The sequence below is a fragment of the Pogona vitticeps genome, chromosome 3 (genome assembly GCF_051106095.1).
Source record: "Pogona vitticeps strain Pit_001003342236 chromosome 3, PviZW2.1, whole genome shotgun sequence".
Taxonomy (NCBI): Eukaryota; Metazoa; Chordata; class Lepidosauria; order Squamata; family Agamidae; genus Pogona; species Pogona vitticeps.
In genome coordinates, this window is record NC_135785.1 from 11,945,753 (window position 1) to 11,970,195 (window position 24,443).

General features: G+C 42.9%; 1 protein-coding gene and 1 long non-coding RNA gene across 7 annotated transcripts; one reads left to right on the forward strand and one right to left on the reverse strand.

Annotated features, from left to right (window-relative positions):
• Positions 1–665: 665 nt before the first annotated feature.
• ZNF639 (zinc finger protein 639) lies at positions 666–13,911 on the reverse strand. Of its 6 annotated transcripts, none has more exons than XM_020799065.3 (5): positions 13,773–13,911; positions 6,631–6,713; positions 5,675–5,743; positions 3,174–3,281; positions 666–2,026 (listed from the first exon to the last, which is right to left on the reverse strand). In XM_020799065.3, the coding sequence occupies exons 3-5, from the start codon at positions 5,730–5,732 to the stop codon at positions 873–875; spliced, it is 1,320 nt and encodes a 439-aa protein (XP_020654724.3). In that variant the 5' UTR covers positions 5,733–5,743; positions 6,631–6,713; positions 13,773–13,911; the 3' UTR covers positions 666–872. The 6 variants fall into 6 exon arrangements, with proteins under 6 accessions (XP_020654724.3, XP_020654722.3, XP_078245761.1 ...); XM_020799063.3 differs by having other exon boundaries at positions 5,660–5,743; XM_078389635.1 differs by lacking the exon at positions 13,773–13,911 and adding an exon at positions 13,672–13,696.
• A 7,357-nt stretch (positions 13,912–21,268) lies between these two features.
• Positions 21,269–22,360, forward strand: LOC110081918 (uncharacterized). Its single transcript, XR_012085804.2, has 2 exons — positions 21,269–21,550; positions 22,292–22,360. It is a non-coding gene; the product is annotated as an uncharacterized LOC110081918 (long non-coding RNA).
• The last annotated feature ends 2,083 nt before the right edge of the window (positions 22,361–24,443 follow it).

Below are 24,443 nucleotides of genomic sequence, written 5' to 3' on the forward strand. Positions count from 1 at the left end.
CCCTATTCAGGTCTTACAAACTCAAGGCTGTCACTTCCTTTAACAAGTCAAATTGTGTTAAAATATACCTTCCAATTTAAAGTGCAACATTTGAACATGATAGGGTGTGGTTTGAAAGTCTACAGTCCCTAACTTTACCTTGTAACTGTAACCAGATGCAGATTCTCACTTTCTTCCTATTTTCTTTCCTTGCTTTGTTTACCATATAGACAAAATAAAATGTTTTGAAAAATTCAAAAGCTTTCACAGTATTTTCTTTCTAATGATCTAATGAGGGTATAATTGCCAGAATCCTATTACTCAAACCTGCCAGCAAAATGGACTAGTGTAAATCACAATGGCAAATTTCTACTAGTTAAGAAGCTGGCATAAGCTTTTGCTATTGCACAGCACTGGTATGATTTGATGTATGACAGCAAATGCCTATGCTAACTTTTTAACTCATGGCAATTCCCCAATGAAATTTATGCCAATTGACTTATGCTGGGATAATTTTTCAATTGAACGCCAGTCAATGGCTTTAACATTTTTCTTTAGGAATCTGACAGCAGTACAGCACTTAAAAGTGCATGAGTCTTCACTTCAGTTCAACTTTTAAAACTAAAGAAAAACTACATATGCCTTTTCCTTTGTTCAGTGAGAATAATATGAACACAAATGATGCATGAATTTTTATGTATATTTATTTCCCTCTATAAGTACAAAATGACTTTTTGCTAGGTTACCTTCAGAGATGAACTGTACATATTATTATGCACTAAGAGCTTCATTGACACATAACTCTCCTGTAACTTTAGGATAGTGTATGTGGAAATGCAGTTTTGAATTCTAATATTCTGGGCTAAAAACACACACACACACTACAAAAACAATTAAGCAGTTTCATGCATTTGAAGATGACTCAAAAGGTCCTTTTCATTCCCAAACCTCATCAGGCAATCAGTGCATTTGTGAGGCAAGTCAACTGAATGTCTGAAGTCCAGGTGAATTTTGAGGTCTCCAATCTGCCCTGTGGAATACTCACAATATTGACACAAATAAATGCCTTCGGACATGTGAGTGTTCAAATGTTTGCAGTATTCCAGCATGCCCGAAAAACCCTTTCCACAGTCATCACAAACATGAGGGAATATTTTTGTGTGCTCAATTGCTACATGTCGGTTGACATTTGTGTGCAGCCTGCTGCGGAAACCACACACTTGGCACACAAAGAAGTTCTTGCATTTGTCAAAGCTGATTTTATTGACCAGGCTGTACTGGCCTTGCTGCAGCTGTCTGCTATGGTAGCTGTCACTCAGTTCGATCAGCCGTCCAGCATGTTCGTTTACAACATGGCTGTGCAAATCCTCTGGGTCACTCGTTTCATGCTCACAGAACTGGCAGAGGTACTGTTCATCACAGCTGTGCTCCTGGAAATGGAGGTACAGCTCACTGCTAGAGGAGAACTGGACATCGCACTGTTCACACCAGTAAAGGTGGTCACTGAAGTGGGTGTCTGCTATATGCTGAGTCAGATTCTCAAACATCACGGTTTTGTAGTCACAGTACTTGCAAATGTAGGGGTCTTCCTCGTGGATTTTTAAGTGTTCAATCAGCACCTTTTTGGAGGAGAAGCTCTCCTTACACACCCGGCAGATGTTGCCCTCTGGACAAGTTTTATGCTTCAGAACAACATGTTGCTTTAAATCTGAGAAGTACTTGCTGTTGAAGGCGCAGCGTTCACATTTGTACAGGCCACTGCTGTTGGCTCGCAGCAGAGGCCATTTGGGTTGAATGGTGACATTCAAGGGAGGGTTCCCCTCAAGCACCTTGCAATTTTCCAAGGGAATTTCCTCCGCTTCCTCTGCTTCAAGCTTCTCTGGGGAAATAGTCTGGGTTTCTATGTCATGAACTTCTACAGCCTGGACTTCAGTGGTGGAGATCTCTACAGTCTGAATGTCCAGTGGTTTCTCCTCTTCAGGTAAACTGTCACTGAAGACTGGGGACTCGCATGTGTCTTTAAAAATGCCATTATTTGCAGATTTATCTACAAAAAACATATGCACAACCAACATTTTTATAAACAGTCACAGTACCCAGTGTTTTAATTTAATTTCACTCTTTTAATCTGACAGATAAAAATCTACTAGCCCATGTTTGTTTTGCACAGGACAAAGTCTAGTTTAGATCTTAATGTCTTCCTATCCTCAAAGATGGAAAGAATGCCTTGGTTCATTGGCATAAACAATACACATTTCTCATGCTATTTACATAACTAAATATTGTATGCGATTATGAAAATAGCAGCAATACTTCAATACAAAATCCCATTTGGATCACTGGGACTATAAATTATGCATACTTAGTTAAATGTAACTTTCAATGAACTCAGTGCTGGGAAATGCTTCTGAATAAGCCTGCATAGTTTTACGTTTTTAATCCACATTTCCATGAAGGCACCTCAAGGCAGGATAAATGCTTCACTCATCCCATTTTCTACATACTGTAACCTTGTAAGAGAAAGCTCACTTAATGAGCTGGGATTTGAATCAGGATATTTCTGGGCTACATTCAGTAGTATAACCATTACAATATAGTAGATTTATTTTTTAACTTCCAGTAAAAAACATTGCTAATAAGATTTTCAGCAACTGATGCTGCTTTTTCTTGCACATTCAACATTCTTTATTAAAAGGAGGGAAAAGTAGTTAAAGGTTGGCCATAACACTGGCACAACCATCTCTCATTAGCCATTTTCTTCAGGAACCACCAAATGTAGCCTCCTTGACATTAGATTAGGCCCCACTGCACTTAAGACGTATACACTGGACTGCCATCTTAATCAGTTATCTGTGGAGGTAACTGTATGATGAAATCTAGCTGTTGAGAAAAGGTACACTTTAGTATTCTTGTCCTAACTCTGTTCTTATACTAATTCAGTTCACACAGCTCAATAACCATGTATCTATGCAATCTGAAGCTCATTTCACACACTATTCTCAAAATTCAGGGTGGATCTAGTCCCATGATTTCAAAATAACAGGTCAACAGGTTCTGAGCAAAGCATGCACTTGCCCCACAAGGACGACTGACTGTTGTAAGCCGCCCAGAGACCTTTGGGTAGTGTGGACAGCATATAAGTTAAATAAATAAATAAATAAATAAATAAATAAATAAATATACTAAAACCATACCTCGATTATCAGAAATTTTTGAGTCCAGCTGTTTCATAGAACACACACTATAACAGTGGTCAGAAAATATGCCACTGTTGTCTATATATCTGGGAACACCAGAAGAATCTAGGTAGAAAGAAAGGCAAACATCAAATTAGATACAGAAGCACGACTGCTGTCTCTTGATTGAGCACTGAAGTACCACAACCAATACCCTCTGCACTGGCTGTTAATACTAAAACAGCATTTACAATTTATGCAGCAATGCATTTTTATAACATGGAAGTCATTCCTTTATGCTGAACTCTCAGAAGAGAACTATAAAATTACTGCTTCACATATTTCTCCTGGAAGCAAGTCTGGTACTATTAGTTGGAGTTATCGTTTTGCAACCTGGCATTTTATGGCACCAGCACCAGTGTTGGTCAGAAATGCATTAAACTATGCATCACTCTGTGCTTTGCACATAGATGCACAGCTCCCAGACCTACTTCTATTTCCCACATAGAAAAAGAACTCACAGCAATAGCACATTTTTGTCTGTCCATAATGTCATTCTTTAGATTCAGTGAATCTGCATTTTAACTCATTCATACAACTGTGAAAGTTCTATGTTGAGTCACCTTTCGGGGGGAGGGAAGGTGGGCTAAAATATTTTAAATAAATAAATAAATAATTAATAAATTAGATGGTGATTCTTCCAATAATTTAGTTATCCTTTAACCAATTTACCTCTAAATTTAGCTTTTGAATATTTTTAACAAAGATGTTCAGAAGGTAATATGAAATGTATTTATTGTAATAGATAAATCTATTTTACAAGCCTGGCTCAGCATGTTAGGTATCTGGCTGCAGAGCCAGAAGTTGGTAGTTTGATTCCCTACTGAGCCTCCAGGAAGGACAGCAAGCTTGCATGGCCTTGGGCCTCTGGCGCGCCCTAGAAGGGAACAGTAAGTCACTTCAGAATACTCTCTACCCCAGGGGTCCCCAAACTACAGCCTTGCCTTTCTATCTGGCTGAGCATGCGTGTTTGGGGGGCAGGAGTGCGGGCGTAGAAGGTAAACGAGCCAGAGTCTCTCGCTTGGGATGGTTGCAATGAGCCTTGAGATGGTGACTCTTTTCAGTGGGGGTGGGGGGGCGGTTGCTTGGTGGATTTGGGGCAGTTTTGTGTGTGGTATGTGTGCATATGGAGTGCACGGAGAGGCAGGCTGTTTTGTTCTGCACGGACAACTTTCTTTTGTAGATGGAAGCCAGGCGAAGGACGCAAAGATAGCTCAGGTGGGACGCAGGGGTATCATGTGTCCCCTATCCCCGTCTGCTCTTGGTGCAGGGACAGCGAGGAGAGCGTGCTGAGCCGAGCTGGTTGGGGCAGGGAGATGCCTCGCCAAAGTGGGCTTAGCCGCAGCGACAGAAACCTGCTACCTTGCTGTTAACAATGGGCAACGTGCTCGTGAGGACAGCAAGATGGGGGGTGTCATATGGTGTGTGGAGGAAAACATGTGCACGCTAGTGGTCAGCCATTGTGGCCCACTGCCGCTTTCTATGGGCAGGCTGTAGAAGGGAGACCCCCCCCTCCCGACATGTCTTCTCCTGGGATTATTGGAAAAAGGTATGTGATGGGGAGGTGGGGGTAGAGGAGATGCGCTGGTGGGTGGAAGGCTGGCTGTGGTCAAGTATTGGCCAGGCCTCTTTGTCTGGCTCATGGCGGGGAGCTGCGCATGGTGAGAGTCCACGTGGGGCTCCCGGGATGACATGCCTCTCTTCCCTGCTCCTACATCCCCGTGTGGTGTTGTGCTGAGGAACTGAGGAAGCTGCAGCCTGACTGCTGCTGGGAATTGGGTGTTGTTTCCATTTCCCTTTGAAACCCAGCCGTCACACCTCATGGGGGACAGAAAGCCCTGGAAGGACAGAGCAGTGGAGGGGCAGAAATGAAAAAGAAAGAGGGGGGGAAGGGGCGCGTGTGCGCACACTCCTCTTCTACTTTTGTTGTGGGAAGACAGGGAGGCATTTCAGTCAGTTGCGTTTTGGCAAGTCCTGGCCAACTGGGCGAGATAATCAGGGAATTAAACCACACCTTACTGGCATTATTTGGGAGCTGCTTTTCGGACAGGCAGCTGTTTTAGTCTGTTTCCAAAGAGAAAAGTAAAAAAGTACACCCAAGTGCTGTGGTACCTTTCTTTTGTCTAAAGGGGACTGGAATACTTTGGTTTTGCTGTATATTTGTTTGGTTTTTCTCTCGCGCTTTCTACCAGTTGTTAGTTGGGTCCAACCGTGAGGGGCTTAACAGATGCGATTGGACTAAAACTCCCATCCATCTGCGCTGTGTTGGCTGAAGAGGGTAAACTATACTCCGGCCCCACAACAATCTGAGGGACAATGAAATGGCTCCCTGTTGAAAAAGTTTGAGGACTCCTGCTCTACCCGGAAAACCCTGAAAAGGGTGGCCATAAATCAGAATTGACTTGATGACACATCATCATCATTAATTTCATAAGTTGACATACCTATTTTTGACCTACCCGAATAACGTGAAGGATGTAGAGTCTTCCTTTTCCTCTTCTTTGGATGCTCATTCATTTTGCTTCAGTCTAAAATAGTTGAAAGCAACCATGAAAAGATAGAATGCACCTTCTTAATTTGCAGTCAAAGAGATGGAAGTACCTATGCACCTTGACCAAATTTCATCAACACTGTTCTCTTGCTGGCTTCTCTTTCTACAAGTTAAGAAGTTAGCACAGGCATGCTGTCTTGTATGCTGAGACAGAAAAAATGTTCAGAATTTCATACACACTTAACATTTTCTCCAAAAGATGGTTGCATGCTTTCCTGTTGTTTTGCATTTTTAATTTAAAAAATTGTTTTAAGAATTGCAATTATATTTATTGGTTTGCCATTTGCAGCCATAGCAAAATCACAAGCCTGGAATAACTTCAAACAAAATATGCTTTGGCTTGATATCCATCTGTCGGTTTCAAAGCATAACCCAGAAGTGATTCCCTGACTCTTTAAGAGCTTCTGATACAATGTCCAAAAGTCTTTTGGAGCAACACGGTAATCCACGGAGGCATTATTTGCAATATGAATATAATCGGTTTAATGCTAGGTTACTTTATTCCTGGAAAGCCAGTGAAAAGTGCTGAGAATTCTTAGCTTGCCACTGCCACAGAAGTGCACAGAAATGGAGGTTTAACTATAAAGTAATTATCTTCTGTAAGCAGTGCAAAATTTTTGGCTCTAGCTAGTACATGGAGACTACATTTTTCCAAATTTCAACCATCACTGTCTATCTCACTGTTCAGATTAGAGGATACTACCAAATACAGATAAGGACGCATTTCTCTGCCCATCCCCCAGTCCTAAGTTTTGCCAAATGCTAACTAAGGTCCTTTTGCATTACATTTTCAGACTAGATGTCCTCAGTGTCTTTACAAATCAAAAATGGCAAGGCAATTCAAATTCAATTCCTTCAACTTACCAGACGGACTCATCTCATTATCAGAATGAGAAATAAAGCTGAAGGGCTGATGACAACACAGCTTCTGACATCAGATGAAGCATCTACAAGAGGGAAAAATAAAACAACACAAATGAAATCCAAATATGAACTCAGATTATAATACATATTTCTAGAAACATGCCCATAGGATCCTTTTTAATCTGGATGACTTTAAGAAGTTGGAGATATACTGGCTTATACAGAGATATAACAGAGCACATGGTACGTACAAGTCTTCATAATAATCATGGCGAGAATTTAGGAGAAGTAAAGACCCTACAAGTTCTATTCCTCAACCCCTAGGTATATTCCACATCCAAGACTCTAGCCAGAATATTATTGATACTCTTATAAGGTTTGTGCAACCTGCCATGGCTAATTGTTTACTTCTCATCTAACTGATGAGATACTAGGGCACGTCTTAGCCATGTGCCCAACTGTCCTACTTTATTCAGTGAAGAAAATTAGAATGTGCTTGCTTTTAAATAAAATAAAATCTGATCTTGATAGATACACCTCAGTTACCAGATCCCTTTCTGGGCTATGCAGATTCATAATACAAATACAGTCAATATAATAATTATGATATAATAATAATCTTAGAACTGCACAGCTGGAAGGGACTTTATAGATCATCAAGTCCAGCCCCTGTCAAGGAGGCACAGTGATCTCTGGCTCTGCAGAGCCACTAAACCACTGAGCTATCCAGCACAAGTGTATTAAAACCAGACATGGAACTTTTCAGTCTTGAACTCCCCGGTGAGCCAACAGGTAGAAAATATCTTCCAATTCTTGGTTTACAAATTAGGGCAACTGGGGAGAAAAAAGATGGGTTGGAGAATAACCTGAACAATAGCAGAACACAACAAGACCTGTAAGAAATTGAGCAAGAGTCTATTTTCACACTTGTAAGTGTGTTCTGATAAGTGAAAGCATTTTAAAAGCCTAGAGAGTAAACTTTTTTTATGCAACCTATGAGTTGTCATAGCATAGCAGTTAAGTGACAGGACTAAGTATCATAAAACGCTTAGGATACAGAATCCCAAAGTTATAAAAAACTTACTATGTGACCTTTAGCAAGCCCCTTATCTGCAATGTGGGGTCAGCAAAATATTGGTTGAGCTTACAGAGATGTTGAAATAACACATATATGTGAAATGCTTTGAACATTCTTTAATAGGGTTGGCTTTTCAAATATTTTTGAACTCTAACTAACCAGTCCATGACAGCCTGGCCAATTGTGAGTGATGCTCAAGCTCATCATCCACAGTGCCAAAGTTCTCCAACTGTGTTCTAAAGTGTTATGTAAATGTTAAGTACTATGATGATCAGAAATAGCTTGTTCAATAAATTGTTTTTCTAAGGGATACAATCTTTTATTAATTAATTGACTAATCTAATCAATTAAGGTGTTGTCCTAATTTACTAGACAGTTTTTTTTAGTGAAATTGCAGTTGTCTAGAATTATCAGGCCCATTCCCTTCTCCCACGTAAGAGGGAAACCCCTTGTAAGAAGACACTTGCTGCAACATACAGTATATTTATACTCTGAAAACAGTGTTTCTTGCTTTCAAAACATCTGTGACCAATACAAATGCAATCAATAGATCAAGCAACCAAATCCCATATTATTGTTTAAAACATTTATATGCTACTCTTCAGTATATTCCTGAAAGGCTACAACAAATCACACTGCATCAATCAGCACAAAATCTCTAGCAGTTAACAGGCCTGAGTAGATAAGGTTCTTGCAAGGATGGGATAAGAAGTACATCTCGGGGGAGGGAATTTCAAAAACAGGAACGGCAAAAAGAAAGATTCTTATCTTTTATCATCACTGAACGTTGTATCTTTAGGCAGCAAAATCCAGTGTGGTCCCTGAGGCTGACCTCATCAGGTTATCCTGAACTAATCAGGACACAAGCAATTTAGGGCTCTGTAGTCAAAATCAATATTTTAAATTTTGTACATAAAGAATCTGGAAGCCCATGGATCTATTTATGAACTGACAGATGTATTTCATGTATCTCATACTAATTAGTAATCATGGTACTGTTATTTTGCACAGTCCTCAAAGGCAGTCTCTGGCTCAGCACAGTGCAGCAGTTTAAATAAGATCATCAACTACATTTCTTTAATCAGCTTGTGACCCTAATTTTAAAACTTATGCAGCAATAAAATTATGCTGTTTATTGCTTATTCAGCCTAACTGAACAACTTAATAAAGCTCCATGCAGGAAACAAGATATTTATCAGATGGAACAGTACCCATTTTCAAAAGATGCAGGATAATTCATATAGATCATATAGCAGGTCTCAAACATGTGGCACGGGGGCCATTTGTGGCCCCCGCCTTGCCTGCCCCCCCTGAAGTGCCCACGTGTTCTCTGCTGTCAAGAGTCAAAAAAAGCCTCACCTCACTCACCGGCTATCTCCCAAGACAGCGCCTCTTGCACCCTCCATCCGGAACTGCAGCCTGCCAGCCATCCCACCTGTCTGCCGGCTGTCAGGCTGCAGTTCCAGATGGAGGGTGCAAGAGGTGCTGTCTTGGGGAAGAGCCGGTGAGCGAGGTGCGCTGCCAGCCCCTTTCCCCAAGGGCCTGAGCCACCGCCGAGTGATGCCTGAGAGCGGAGCTCACTCCCAGCCTGTCCTCGAACAGCGCCTCCAAGCAGCCAACAGCTTCCCCGGGCTCTTGCTCCACTTGGCGGAAAATCTGATGTGGCCCAGCCTCACCTAGACTCTGCCTCCAGCGGCCCCCAGGTAAATTGAGTTTGAGACCCCTGTATACAGAGATCTTGCTTTTGGAAACACAAATATGCAGTGGTGCCCTGCTTGATGACGATAATCCGTTCCAGGAAAATCGCTGTTAAGCGAAATCGTCGTCAAGAAAAAAAACACATTAGAATGCATTGAAAACCGGTTAATGCATTCCAATGGGGAAATACCTCATCGTCCAGCAAAACTGCCCATAGAGAACCGCAAATCAGCTGTTTAAAATTGCTGTCTTGCGAAACTTCTGTCTGGAAAACAACCATTTTGCGAAGAGAAGCCATTTTGTGGAGCCGGAAAAAAATATCGTTTTGCGAACAAATGGTTCGCGAAGCAGGGACTTAATCAACGTAAAGCGGATTTCCCCCATAGGAACCATCGTTTTGCGATCGCAAAAGTCATCGTCAAGCAATTTTGATGTAATGCAGGGTAAGCGTCTAGCGGGGCACCACTATACTTTCAGATCATTAAGCTCCCTTACACAACTAGATAATGCAGAGATTAACCCTCAAAAAAATGGAGACTATGAAGATGTGGAGGAAGGACAAACAGTCTCTTGTTCAGTGTGTTCTCAAAGGCTTTCACAGTCGGGATCCAATGGTTGTTGTGGGTTTTTTTGGGTTGTTTGGACATGTTCTGGAGGTCTTTCTTCCTAACATTTCACCAGTCTCTGGGGCCTCTGAAGATGGTGGTCATAGACTGGTGAAACATTAGGAAGAAAAATCTCCAGAACATGGCCAAACACCCTGAAAAAACCACAAGAACCAGTCTCTTCTTCAGTTTCCTTTCCTGCAAATCTACTGTATGTTATGTAAGAGCTAAAGTTCTGAACAAAATTATAATCACTTTCTCATTAAGCAGCAATCAAGAAGACTGTTATCCAGAGGGAGAATAAGGGCAAATCCAGAAAACTGTAATTTGTAGGATTATGTCCATCGTTAGCACTGTCCAGATGTGCAGGGTCTTTTAGCTTGTGCTCATTTCTACAAATCTGCACTGCTGACATAGATCAGGACTGCGCCAACAGGAGATGGCATGTAGCCTGCTCATCTGGTTTCTTGTGTTCATAAAGGTCTTTCCAAGGTGAAAACATGCCTATTTTTCCTGGGACCCTTCCCAGCCTACAACATGCCCACCAGTTGCCTGAGCACTTCTCAAACAAAAATTCCAATTGATCCATTACAGCCTTGTATACCATTCCTTCTTTCCAGAATATAATGCAGTTGAGAGTGTTGCCTCTCACAACACGAGCTGACTGAACATAATTCATTTGAAAACAGGCTAGAAATACTGGAGCATGGAGTGTATGCACTCCTCTGCACTCTAGAGCAGTGGTCCCCAACCTTGGCCTCCAGATGTTCTTAGACTACAACTCCCAGAAGCTTTCACCACAACTCCTGATGGCCAGGATTTCTGGGAGCTGAAGTCCAAGAACATCTGGAGGCCCAAGGTTGGGGACCACTGCTCTAGAGTGCTCTCTATTGTTGTGACAAGAAAAATTTGGAATGGTATCCTCCGAAGGAATACAAATAATCAAGAACAGGCATTTGGAATCATTGTTAGTTAAAACTCCAATCTTCTTTGGATTCTTCACACATAATATATTGACCATGACATTTTAGTTTCTGAAAATTCAGCTTTTTTTCATGAAAAATAATTTTTAACACAAGTGTGAAACTATGCAGGAAATACCATGTTACCCCGAAAATAAAACAGGGTCTTATATTAATTTTTGCACCAAAAATGCATTAAGTTTTATTTTCAGGGGATGTTTTATTTTACAGGCATGTCATCTTCTGGTTGCTGCAAATGGTAGAGGGCGGGGTTTCACTTAACTAGGGCTTATTTTTGGGGTAGGGCTTATATTTCGAGCATCCTGAAAAATCATACTAGGGCTTATTTTCAGGTTAGGTCTTATTTTCGGGGAAACAGGTTATCTGAAAATAAGCAACAGTTTAAGCTCTAATACCCATTCCTGTAGGCTAGTACTTCTTCTGCTACCACTTGCTTAATCTTGATATTGATTTAAGACTGAAACAGAAGCATGTAAACTGAACAACTGAATGCAAAATGAAGTGATTTTCCACTCAACGATTACACAAATGTGGTTCTCTCTCATTCTTTATGTGCTATCGAATTGATTCTAACTTATGGCTATGGCCTGATCACAAAAAAATAATAATCAATGTAGTGCTAGGATTAGGTATCATACACGATTCCTAAGATTATTTTATGATTTTTATTTTGCACATATTGCTAACACTATATATATAAGAGAGTAACCAACATCTCCACTGCAATGATGAAGTAAAAGAGGTGGTGTTTGAATTGCAAATTCAGGTAAATCATATTAAACAGAACTGGATTTAAAATATCATTGGAAGACTATTTAAGAACAATAAAATACATGTAACATGAGAAAATAATGCAGTTCTTCTAAGGACCTAATAAAGATGAACTGTAATTTTAAAATGAAATCTACTTTGTTAATCCTAAATATAGTAGACCTATTGTATGACAGGCAAGTAAGTCAACAATTACATGTGTCCCATTAACTCAACAAATCCAATCTAGTTGGGATCAGCAAGTGGTTTTAGTCCTTAGATTCCTTCCTAGAATAAAAATATTCCATAATGGTTGACAAACAGAATAAAAGGTGTGGTGGTTGGCCTTTCCTTCTCTTTGGCAGAAGTTCTTTCTATGAAGTTTGCACAGGAGTGATGAGGAGACTCTTTAATACGGAAGAACAATCCTCCTCTTGAGCAATACTGAGATCTGATCTCCATATACAGTAGAATCCTGAAATGCAAAACAAGACTGCACAAAGAGGCATGTGCCACATGCACTCGCCTATGTAGGTGTGTGCACCACTGCTGGCCTGTGATATAAGCATTAGATATTAGATATGGAGAGGAAAACATGCAGCTTTCCAAGTACCGATGAACTAATACTTTCATGAATCCTTAACAGTGCTCGGGCTGGACAGGGCTGCAAGAATTGGAGTCCAACAAGACCCTGGAAGGGGACATGTTCCCTAAACCCAAAGTGCTAATCAGGAATGTGCCTTACTGTTTTCTAAGCCTAATGCATCAGGGAGAAATCTCATATCCTGCAGTACAGTACTAGTTTTTCCACTGGCAGAGGTTTTTTTAATCTAGAAGAAAATACGCATCTTCATTAGCCATCTGAAGTGACAGACGCCATTCTACCATTTCAAGAATTGCCTATTTTATTCAAAGTCCTATCTTTTTGGAGGAAGCAGGCAGAATAGGTGCCCATGATACCACATCTAACTCAAGGCGGGCACAGGAAGGTGGGCAACATTTTCTTCTCCCAATCAATTAGTCTCCTTTCATAGATATTTTTACTGAAGACAGTAGGTGTAAACAGACAAAGCATGATCACTCTTACCACAACCATATATTGAAGACTTCACTAAAATAAAAAAGAATATTGGCAGAAAAGAGGCAGACATCTTACCCCCTTTTAAAAAAAGGTAAATTAGGAAAGATCATGTGATGATGGGGGAGACAAACAGATTTCCGTAAGTCCTTCTTCCCTTATCTTTAATACGGGCATAATTAACAATTTTTCTTCTCCCCACCCACTGTGAGGAAGCCTTCCTAAAGTCCAGATTTCTATGTCCTACCTGCTCCCCCATTCGATTTCCAGACAATTCAATTTCGATTTACAAGGTCATTCAAGACTACACATCGAGTCATTTACACGGAAGTAAAACGTCACTGACTACCAGGAGTTACTACTTGTGAGTAATTACCTCCTATCATTACGCCCCTAGGTGTTTCGAAATGATGCGTCTTGCTTCGTCGTTTTCCCCCGTCCTTGTAATCCTCCCTGGCTTTTAGCGCGGCTTCTCTTCTCCAAGAGTGCAGGAGCAACACCGGATTGCAGGGTTCAGACGTGCTTGGAAACCTAACGGATGTTCCCTCTTTGGGGAGGGGGGGGGCTTCGTTGGGATAACGCGCGTTACACTAAGAGGAATCTTCCTCACTCGTTGCCATTGGGCGCGGATTGGGGCCGAGTCAGGTCTTTCCCCGCCCTTCGAACCCCATAAAAGGCCGAAATACCATAAATGCCCACAAAAGCATCTCCAGACATGCCCCGAAAAAGAAAAGGGGGCTTTCTGAGGGGACGAAGCAGCTCGCCTGGCCTCGGAACTGAAAGGGTGGGGGGAGAAAAGGCTCTATAGAGGCACACACCACCCAGGCGGGGGTTTATTTTTCTACTCACCTTCCCTCAGCGGGAGATACGGGGGTAAAAAAAACTGAGGTAAAGGCGGGAACATCTTTCTTCCCCCCTCCCCCCACCAGCCTCACTCCCTCAGGACTCACCTTGAGCACCAGGCCGCAAGCGACGCCTCACACGCCGCCAGAACAAGCCACTCGGGAGGAGGCAGGGCGAGAAGCGAGGGAGCGGGGAGGCGGGCCCGAGCGCCCCTTTCCTCCGCCCCGTCGCTGAGGTAAAAGGAGAGGGGAGAGGAGCGTCCGGCTCGTCTCTCCGCGCGCCCCCTCCCCCAAGAATGGAGGCCTGCTCTGCCCGTCCAGGAGTTTGAGGAGGTCACCTTAGGGTGAGAGGGCGGACTAGACCATATCAGGCTGCCTCCGGGGAGGTGTCTGCGAAGCCCCTTCCTTTCGAATTAACGCTCCGCCAGGGGCTGACAGAGGCGGGAGAGCTGTTTGGGAGTTTTCGTTTTCCCGCGTTCCAAGATGTGACCCGTCTTTCTCTCTCTCTCTCTCCTCCCCCCCGGTGCGTCTCTGAAATGGTACATTCCACTCTCCGGCGAGCTGCAGCCCCCCCCCCGGGCTCGGGCGTGTGCACGTGCCGCCGCGGCCTGCCTCGCGCCGGTGACGCGGCTTTGCGCAAGGCCGGCCTGCTGCACTGGCGGGGAAGCGTGGCAACGTCGCGAAGGGGGGCGCGCGGGGCAGGGCCTGCCTTCCAGTTGGAGGCGCGACCTAAACTGGTGGGCACCCAGGGCAGAGCCTTTGGGGGGGCACCTTTCTCTCCCAGCCCGCCCACTCCACCCGCTCACAGGACGGCTGCGGTGGCAGTTCCCGACCCTCCTGCCGTCTCCCCACAAGGGAGCACGTGTGGAGACAAGCAGATGTGCGGGGTGTGTGGGTGTGAATGTGTCACACCTGCAGATCTGAGGGTGTGTGTGTCTTACACCTGCAGATCTGAGGGGGACAGATACAGAGGGGCTGTGGGCCTGACCAGGGCCAGGGTTCCCTGTAGGGTCGAAGCTTTGCCTTTTCTGAACAGGAGAGATCATGACAGGCAAAATCCAAATAACCAAAACATGTGGCAACTATTCTACTGTTTTAGTGTGAGCTTTTGTGGATGCCTCCGGTTCGTCAGATAGAGGGAAACAGAATGAAACGTTGAATATAATGCCAGCTTCATACTAAATATTCATTGGCTCTTGGTTGTACGGCACATTTACAGGCAGTCATTGGGCTTGTGTTGTTTTAGGGCTTTTATTGTAAAAATTCCTCAGGAGACAGAAAACACCTCAAGCCTGGGCAAAGATGAGCAGGGAAAGAGGAGAGGTATTTTTATCTCTCTCCCAAGACTGGGGATTCCCTTAGAACTCCAGAGGAGAAAAAAAATATTAGATATAAAGGTGGAAAGATGGCAGAGGAATCCCATTTGTTAATGTAAGGAATATGAGCAGTTTTGACTTTTGAGCCTTGTAATGATATGCGGGCTTTGTAGTTGTGAAGAAAATTAACAGTGGCAGTAGATAGCAGCAGAAATATTGAATTTGGTAATGGACCATAAAGAAGGTCCATTATCGAAGAATTGATGCTTTTGAACTGTGGTGCTGGAGGCTCCCTGATCACTGCAGATGGTGACAGCAGCCATGAAATTAAAAGATGCCTGCTTCTTGGGAGGAAAGTGATGACAAACCTAGACAGCATCTTAAAAAGCAGAGACATCACCTTGCTGACAACGGTCCGCATAGTCAAAACTATGGTTTTTCCACTAGCGAGAGTTGGACCAAGTGAGAGCCGGACCATAAAGAAGGCTGACCGCCGAAGAATTGATGCTTTTGAATGGTGGTGCTGGAGGAGACTCTTGAGAGTCCCCTGGACTGCAAGGAAATCAAACCTATCCATTCTGAAGGAAATCAACCCTGAGTGCTCACTGGAAGGACAGATCCTGAAGCTGAGGCTCCAATACTTTGGCCATCTCATGAGAAGAGAAGACTCCCTGCAAGAGACCCTGATGTTGGGAAAGTGTGAAGGCAAGAGGAGAAGGGGACAACAGAGGACAAGATGGTTGGACAGAGTCATCGAAGCTCCCAACATGAATTTGACCAAACTCCGGGCGGCGGTGGAAGACAGGAGGGCCTGGCGTGCTCTGGTCCATGGGGTCACGAAGAGTCAGTCATGACTTAACGACTAAGCAACAACAAATAAGAAACGTAGGTAATGACTTAAAAAACCACCATGGATTCCTAGTTCTGTATGAGTTTAACCCACATTAGTTAGGAGACAAAAATATATATTTTTCAATGAACAGGTTACTGTTCAAGCTATTCCTGCTGTAATGCAAAGAATTGGGAGTGTGGCTCTGTCTTGAACAGCAATTAAGAGCCATTAACTGTTCAAAAGACCTGTTCCCCACCTCTTGATATGGTCTGATCCAGGTGCTTGTATTCCCCTGGGAGGGACTGGCTATGAGACAGTCCTAATGAGTCTGTGCCAGATTTACCACTACGTCACTGAGTCATACAAGGAGCTCCTTCCAATAGCCTAAAGGAGAAACAAATACTGTAATGCCTTCTGTGCCTGGTCTGACAGAAACTGCACCTAGTAACTCACCTTTTCTAGCTCTGTAGCATTATACTATACTCTCAGTGATCTGAACATTTAATTAATAATTTTGTTATATTTGACTTATGTTGTAGAAGTGGTACCTGTGTTAGTCTGTGCAAGCATTATAGATACAGTAAAAGCAAAATCTCTTACATCTGATGGAGAGGACTTGTCCATGAAAACTCACATTAAAAAAAAACATGTTAGTCTTTAAGGTGCCACCATGTTTTTGTCTTTTTTAACTTTTTCTATTTTGCTTTTACCTTTAATAATTTAAATTGCTGATAATTTAAGGGGGAGATATCAGTAGCCTCATGCACAGAGCACTAAAATACCCACTGACTACGAACTAACAGAATAGCAAGAGTTAAATAGGCAGTTTGAAAAATCTCATAAAAAATCTCAAAAATATTGTTAATCATTTATTGTTAGGTTTTCACCTTGTGTTACACATTGTTATTTCAGTCTTGTGTCACATAAAGATAGAAAGATTAAAAAGGGACAAGAAACAAGAGAACAATACAAAGTAATTATAACATTTAGCAAGAGCAGTATTAAAAAGTACCTGGAAGGAGCTGTCTATAGAGCTGCCAGAATGATGAAGGATAAGCAGGGGAGGGAGTACTGTACTAGAAAGCTTTAATATGTGATGTTTTCACATAGTTCGATGTGTTATGTACTGTCAAGTTGGAACTGGCTTAATAGGGTCCTTAATACTGCTTCCCAGGTGAGTGAGATCTTTAAGGAAGGGTTTCACCAGTTCCAGCCCCTCAGTTTCCGTGGCCAAGCAGGGATTTGAGACCAGGTTTCCTGAGTCATAATCCATCTCTCTCCATTACATTGCACTGGGTAGCTAGTGTTACCTCTTTATTATGCTTTAATCACCCCCTTGATATCAGCAGTAACAAAAATTTTTACTTGCTTTTTGCTGCTGTCAAGCACTCTTTATGATGGGTTAAGTATACAATAAAAACTGAAAATGAACAGAGAGCACAAGAGCCAGAATCTGTCTATAACATAAATACAGTGATGCCTCCCAAGACGAATGTCTTGCGCAAGGAAAAACCTGCAAGACGAAAGCATTTTGTGTTTTTTTTTTTGATGACTTGCAAGACAAATTTTTCTATGGCCGTGCTTCGCAAGACGACTAGGAATGCATTAATTAAATTTCAGTGCATTCCTATGGGTAACCGCACTTTGCAAGACAAAATGTTTGTAGTACGAAACGACTTGCGGAACGAATTACTTTTGTCTTGCGAGGCATCACTGTATATATTTCTTCAAGGATCATTTTGCTATACCAGTTATTCCTTTCTACCACTTATGGTAATTCCCTTCCATGACAATTTTAATCCTGAAAAATCCATTCTGATCCACTGGAGTTTTGCAGCAATATTAACGCCAACAGACTTTTTATTTTTAAAGAGGACACTTATTTCAGTTTTCAAAACAAGCTGTCATTATTTAAAGATGAAGTGGGTAACTTGCAAACCCCCTGCTCCAGAAGTTCCTACACTACACCTGTCTTCATTTTTCACCATATTTGGGGGACCAGGAGCTGCTCACTCTTGCTTTAAATAAATGCAGCCATTGTAATACCACAAATTAAAAAGCCATCTGTATTTCACACACAAATCTTATGTAAGGCAACACACTGCACTATGGGATGGTGCACCTACCACCTCCTTCTGCTACAAGACTTGTCTGTCAACACCCCTCAGCTTGTTTGCTGGTTGGAGAATGAGTTGCTTCCTTTTTCAGATTGTTTATATAAAGTATGCTGTTTTTGTACTCTTTTGTACTTTATATAAAGTATGCTGTTAAATCACTCTCTGAATGGTTTACAATTTAATTATGCAGGCTACTCAATGCCCCCCCCATGGGCCGGGTACTCAATTTAGAAAGGATGGAATGCTGAGTCAGCCATGAGCTGGCTACCCTGAGCTTACTGGGATTGAACTCAGGTCATGAGCAGAGGTTTCACTGCAGTACTGCAGTTTAACCACTGCGCCACGAAGCTCATATAGAACAGTTTTGTGCACCTTCCATGCCCATATCGCCTTATCACTTTGTACAGCCTGAATGAATAATTCCTCAGAACTCCAAACCGCCTCCTTTTAATTATTTCAGATATTGAGCTGGCAGCCATCTGTCCTAAAGGGGTAGCTTTGCGGGTTTCACAAAGTTAGCTCAAACCAAAGCCAATGTATGTTGATGTTGAGTGAGTCAAGTCAATGTGTATTGTGACACAAAGGCCCTATGGGTCTTGGCAACAAGAAGTCAGTCAGAGTTGGGAGGATCTGGGGAAATGAACAGGGGGAGGAATGAGCCTAAGGGGTATGGAGCAGGAGAGAGGAATCCAAGAGGAGCACGTAGAGCAAGAAACAGAGGCTGAGGAGAACACCGGGGAGCTGAATGGGACCCTTGAGGAGCAGGCCATAGATCTGGAGGAGAGTGAACCAGTGGATACTCGAGAGCAGGCACTAACACTGCAGGAGGAGAGCACTGAGCTGGATGGAGCCATTTCTCAGCAGGAACTCTCAGAGGAGACAGAAAGGAACTATGAGTTTCCCATGGGTGTAGCTGGAGGAGCCAGGCCAAAGATCAAGGAGCCAGTTCTGGCAGGGCAGGAAGAAGAATTGATGGAGCTATCTCAGGAAACCCTGATCAGTCATGCAGAGCACTTTGAAGCGGGCCAGGGTGGTTTCAGAGGATGGGCAACAAAAGGAACCCACAAGAAGATCCTGAGGCAAGCCGGGAGATCTTGGGGAGAGGTCACCGATAAAGCAGGAAGAGGCCAAGGGAAGACGATGGAAGAGGACCGCCAAGGCCAAGAAGCGGGCCTCAAGCTAGTCAGAGACCTGTTGGCGGTGGTCGCCAGATCCGACCTTCCCTTCGAGGAAAAGCTGGAACTGGAATTTGTCACCCTTCAGTTTATGATGGGAGGCAATGTCCATTTGCTTGGCGAGCTGCAAAGCCAGGCGGTGGTAGAGGACTTCCGGCAGGAGGTCTTCGCTAAATTCCCTATCCCAGCTTTCCACGTGACTAGCTCGGTGATCTGCTGTGATCAAGCTGCTGTCCAGAGGCCGGAGAGGCCCCAGCTCCCAAATGAAAATGGCTGCTCGAGGCAACAGGAAAGGATTTACTCCCAGCTTATCTTCTTCCTGTGCAGGGCCCCTTTCTTAAAGTCCTGGGATCAGCTGGACCGACTGGCTGAAATGCTACACAAGCTGAAGAACTGCATCTACTACAACCCTGTGGCCCTGGTGGGAGTCATTGTGCAGGTGGAGCCGGACCCTGGTTTAGATGCAGAACAGGAGGCCCGGGCCCGCCGCTGGCTGAGGTGTTTGCTAGATGGGTTTTTCTGCTGTGATTTGTTGTTAGAGCATGATGGGACGGACCCGGAGGTTCAGGTTCAGGTAGCAGTCTACCAGTCAGGCCAGCCGGAGAGGGCGTTAGAGGTCAAGAGGGCCGCCTGCCAGGCCATTCGAGCAGCCCTCAAGTTTTGAATTGGCAGCACCAATGACCCACTGGGATCACATCAGGTAAATATAACAACACGGAATGACAGTGGCTGTTATTATTTGTTTCATTTCTGTTCCATTTTATGTGCTGCTTTTCTTCCAATTAGACCAAGGCCGTCAGTGCAACTCTTTTCCCCACCCTGTCCTGCAGAATAGATTAGATTGAGAGTGGAACTCATCCAAGGAAAGCCTCATGGCCAAACCGGGATTTGAACCCAGGATCCCTGAGTCTTAGTCCAGCTCTCTACACCACACTGGCCTGGCCTAGATTCTAAGCTACTTTGCTGCCCCCCGGTGGTGGCGGTATGATGCTCATGGTGGTTATTCTGCTCACGTTGATTTGCTGCAGTTTGGCTTTTGTAGGCTGAACAGCTTTTGTAGACCAGTACCATCAATGAATGAAATGGCTTGTGAGGCAACGGATTTCTGCCAAAGAGTCCAGATGGGCCCTTATACAGTCATGGCCAAAAATATTGGCACCCTTGCAATTCTGTCAGAAAAGGCAACCCTTCTCTCAGAAAACTGGTGCAGTTGCAAATGTTTTGGTACTCACATGTTCATTTCTTTGGTTTGTGTTGGAACAATACAAAAAACCAACAGAGAAGAAAAGTTAAATCTGATACAATTCCACACAGAAACCCAAAAATGTACTGGCCAAAATTATTGGCACCCTTAACTTAATATTTGGCAGCATCCCTTTTGGAAAACAAAAACTGAAATCAATCACTTTCTGTAACCATGAATGAGTTTCTTACACCTCTCTACTGGAATTTTTGGACCACTCCTCTTTTGCAAACTGCTCCAGGGCCTTCAGATTTGAAGGCTGCCTTCTCCCAACTGCTGTTTTGAGATCTCTCCACAGGTGTTCTATGGGATTCAGATCTGGACTCATTGCTGGCCATTTCAGAACTCTCCAGCGCTTTGTTTGTAATCACTTCTGAGTGCTTTTTGAAGTGTGTTTCGGGTCATTGTCCCATGACCTCTGGTGGAGACGCCGCTTTCTGACACTGGCCACTACGTTGCGCCCCAAAATTCTTTGGTAATCATCAGATTTCATGATACCGTTCACAAGGCATCCAGTGCCAGAAGAAGCAAAGCGTCCCCAAAACATCTTTGAACCTCCACCATGTTCGTCTGTAGGGACTATGTTCTTTTGTTTGAATGCCTTTCTTTTTCTGTAAACAGTGCCATGATGTCCTTTACCAAACCCCCCCCCCCTCTACTTTTGCCTAATCTGTCCACAGTACATTCTCCCAGAAGGATTGTGGTTTTGTTACATGTGTTTTGGCATACTCCAGTCTTGCTTTTTTTATGCCTTTGTGTCAGCAGTGGTGTCCTCCTGTGTCTCCTTCCATTGCATCCATTTTCATTCAGACGGCAATGGATAGTGTGAGCTGACACTGTTGTATCCTGTGAATTTGTTTGGAAGTTAATCCTTTGTTGTAATTTTACAGTAATTTTGCTCTTCCGTCCACGGCCAGGGAGGTTAGCTACAGTGCCATGGGCTGTAAACCTCTTGATGATGTTGCGCACAGTGGACACAGGAACATCAAGATCTCTGGAAATGGACTTGTAGCCTTGAGATTGTCAATGTTTTTTCACATTTTTTTCTCTCAAATCCACAGACAACTCTTTACATTTGAAAATGTGTAAGCTGATATGAATCTTTTCAGTTTTGTGAGCTCTTTTCTTTCTCCTTTGGATAAGGATGCCATGATACTAAGAGGATGCCTCCAGATATGGGACCTCATGCCCAAGTATTCTGAGGTACAGTCTCATTGGTCTCTTACTGTGTTTCTAAGACATTGAATGTCCCAAAGTTAAAGGCGTCCTCTCTGTATTGCTGGCAGTCATGACAGAAGTCAAGGGTTTTGAAAGAGGTAGAATGTGCTGAAACTAGGTACCAATTTTGAAACCACAACCGAGGTCAGAAGGTCCATGGTAAAAATGGAGCACAGAGTGAGAGCAAGAGTTTTGGCAGGAATTGTTAACACAAAATGTGCAAAAAACCCTGAGACGAATAATTTGCAACAACAACTGGAAACCCTTCAAAGAGTTTGAGTGAGAAATACAATCTGAGTTTCTGTAAACATTGCCTGCATTAAGGACTGATGAGAGTTAAAGAAAAATGTATGAAAAAGTTGGGTCTGAGCTTTTGTGGCAATTGTAATTATACAGGCCAGAATTGTACTGGTATTTTTGTAAGACTTGTGTAACTTGCTGTAGCTAACTGACAAGATGCTAGGTGTGTGTTAGTCACATGCCTGATACTGGCGTCAAAATGCACCTTGGCAGCTCATCAGTTAGCTATAGATTTTGGCCAGTGTATTAAGTTTTTAAAGCATTGATATGTATAGTAGCACTAGTGAGTTTAAATATCATAAAACATACATAATTTATGCAAGGCTATTTGTATTTGAAATATATAATAGAGCAATTTTTTATGCCACAAATATATTGTAAGATCTGCTTTAAATAGTCATATTATACATTTCTCTCTTTTTACAGCTCTGTGGCAACACTTGAGGTCTTGCTCATCACTGAAACATCATTTAAAATTCAGATTATTCCCTCCATCCTTCTGTGTGTGTTTTAATTTTAGAATAATTTGCCTCCAGCATGTTGGTTCATTGGTTACACAAATCAATGGAAAAACTTAATTCTGGGAACCAGCTGTTTGAGAAACTACTGTTGTTGTTTAGTTGTGTCCGATTCTTCATGACCCCATGGACCAGAGCACGCCAGGCCCTCCTGTCTTCCACTGCCTTTCGGAGTTGGGTCAAATTCAGGTTGGCCGCTTCGATGACACTGTCCAACCATCTCGCCCTCTGTCGTCCCTTTCTCCTCTTGGCTTCACACTTTCCCAACATCAGGGTCTTTTCCAGGGAGTCTTCTCTTCTCATGAGATGGCCAAAGTACTGGAGCCTCAGCTTCAGGATCTGTCCTTCCAATGAGCACTCCGGCTTGATTTCCTTTAGAAATGATAGGTTTGATTTCCTTGCAGTCCAGGGGACTCTCAAGAGTCTCCTCCAGCACCACCATTCAAAAGCATCAATTCTCTGGCGGTCAGCTTTCTTTATGGTCCAGCTCTCACTTCCGTACATCACTATAAGAAAAACCATAGCTTTGACTATGCGGACCTTTGTCAGCAAGCTGATGTCTCTGCGTTTTAAGATGCTGTCTAGGTTTGTTATCACTTTCCTCCCAAGAAGCAGTCATCTTTTAATTTTGTGGCTGCTGTCACCAGCTGCAATGAGCAGGGAGCCCAAGAAAGTAAATTTTAAACAATTAGTTTCTAACTATATGGAACGAAATGAACTCAAACCACCCAACCAACCATCTGAAGGCTCCACAGAGCAAGACCCATCACTGGGCAGAGGTGCTACTAACAGAATTAGGGAGGCTGTTATATGTGCAGATTTGCTTTTTATGTATGCTTTCTAGCTATGCCCATAAAAGATGCTTGTGCTTTTCTGTTATATCGGGGTTTTGCCTATTTTTGAAACGTGATCAACCATGGGTATATAGCAGAAATATCCCCACATCCAAAATAATTGTTCAGGGAAGTCAGTGATTCAGCGACACAGCTGATGTTCTGCATGTAGAATTAACTGCCTGAGCAATGTCATGAGCTGCAACTAGCTGTAACCCCCCCCCCCCAAAATAATAAGCTATTCTGGGCCATCGTTGCTAGCTCCTCCAGGATGGAGACACACGATCCCACCACAATTTCACCACAAAGATGGATCCAAAATTTCTCGGACTTCTTCTTCAACAAGGACATAGTTCCTAGTGCTCCTATTATACTCTCTTCACTTGACCTACCAGAAAGCGGCTGGTCCTGATGTCACTCCGCTAGAATTATTAAAATGTGAACCAGACTGGTGGGCTTCCTTACTTACTCCCCTCTTTACCGCTATAGACAGCACAGGATTTATACCCAAATTGTGGACCAATTATTGCCCCCCCATATAAAAAAGGAGACCTTCACATCCCAGAATATTTTAGACTAATTAGCCTGCTGTCAGTAATTGGAAAACTTTATGCTAAACATCTATTAAAACAAACCTACTTCCTGGATTAATAACCAGGGTATTCTTCGCCCAGAGTAAACTGGCTTCAGGAAAGCAAAGGCCACTGCAGATAACTGCCTAATACTATCACACCTCATCAAAAGAGAGGTAAGGAAAACAAATTCTAAATTGTATGTAGCCTTCCTTGATCTAAAAGAAGCCTTTGACTCTGTAGATAGAGTGTCCTTATGGGATAAACTCCAAAATTTGGGTCTAGATAAAAAACTTGTCTCTTATAAAAAATTTACATTCCGCCACTACCTGTCAAGTTAGATCTTCTTGGAAGGGCGAATTAACCAACCAGTTTCCAACCAACAAGGAGGTGAAAGAAGGATGCAGCCTTGCTCCCTCTTTGTTCAACCTTTTTATGAATGATCTATCTCCTTATTTAGCGAATGTGGATGGTCACCCTCCCAAATTAGGGGTCTATTCTGTTCCGCTACTGCTTTATGCGGATGATGCCGTTATTATCTCATCACCTGTCATGGTCTGAAATGTTTGATTAATAGATGTGTGGATTATTTAGACAAAAACAAAATGCAATTAAATTACAACAAACATAAAATACTAGTTTTTGCAAAATTCTG

What these genes read in the sequence shown, in the direction of transcription:
- ZNF639 (XM_020799063.3), bottom strand. Translation starts at nt 5,732, where the DNA reads ATGAATGAGCATCCAAAGAAGAGGAAAAGGAAGACTCTACATCCTTCA. An exon ending in TTCGGGTAGGTCAAAAATAG is followed by an intron (nt 3,282 to 5,659) that starts GTATGTCAACTT and finishes CTTTCTACCTAG; the next exon opens with ATTCTTCTGGTGTTCCCAGA. An exon ending in AAAAATTTCTGATAATCGAG is followed by an intron (nt 2,027 to 3,173) that starts GTATGGTTTTAG and finishes TGTTTTTTGTAG; the next exon opens with ATAAATCTGCAAATAATGGC.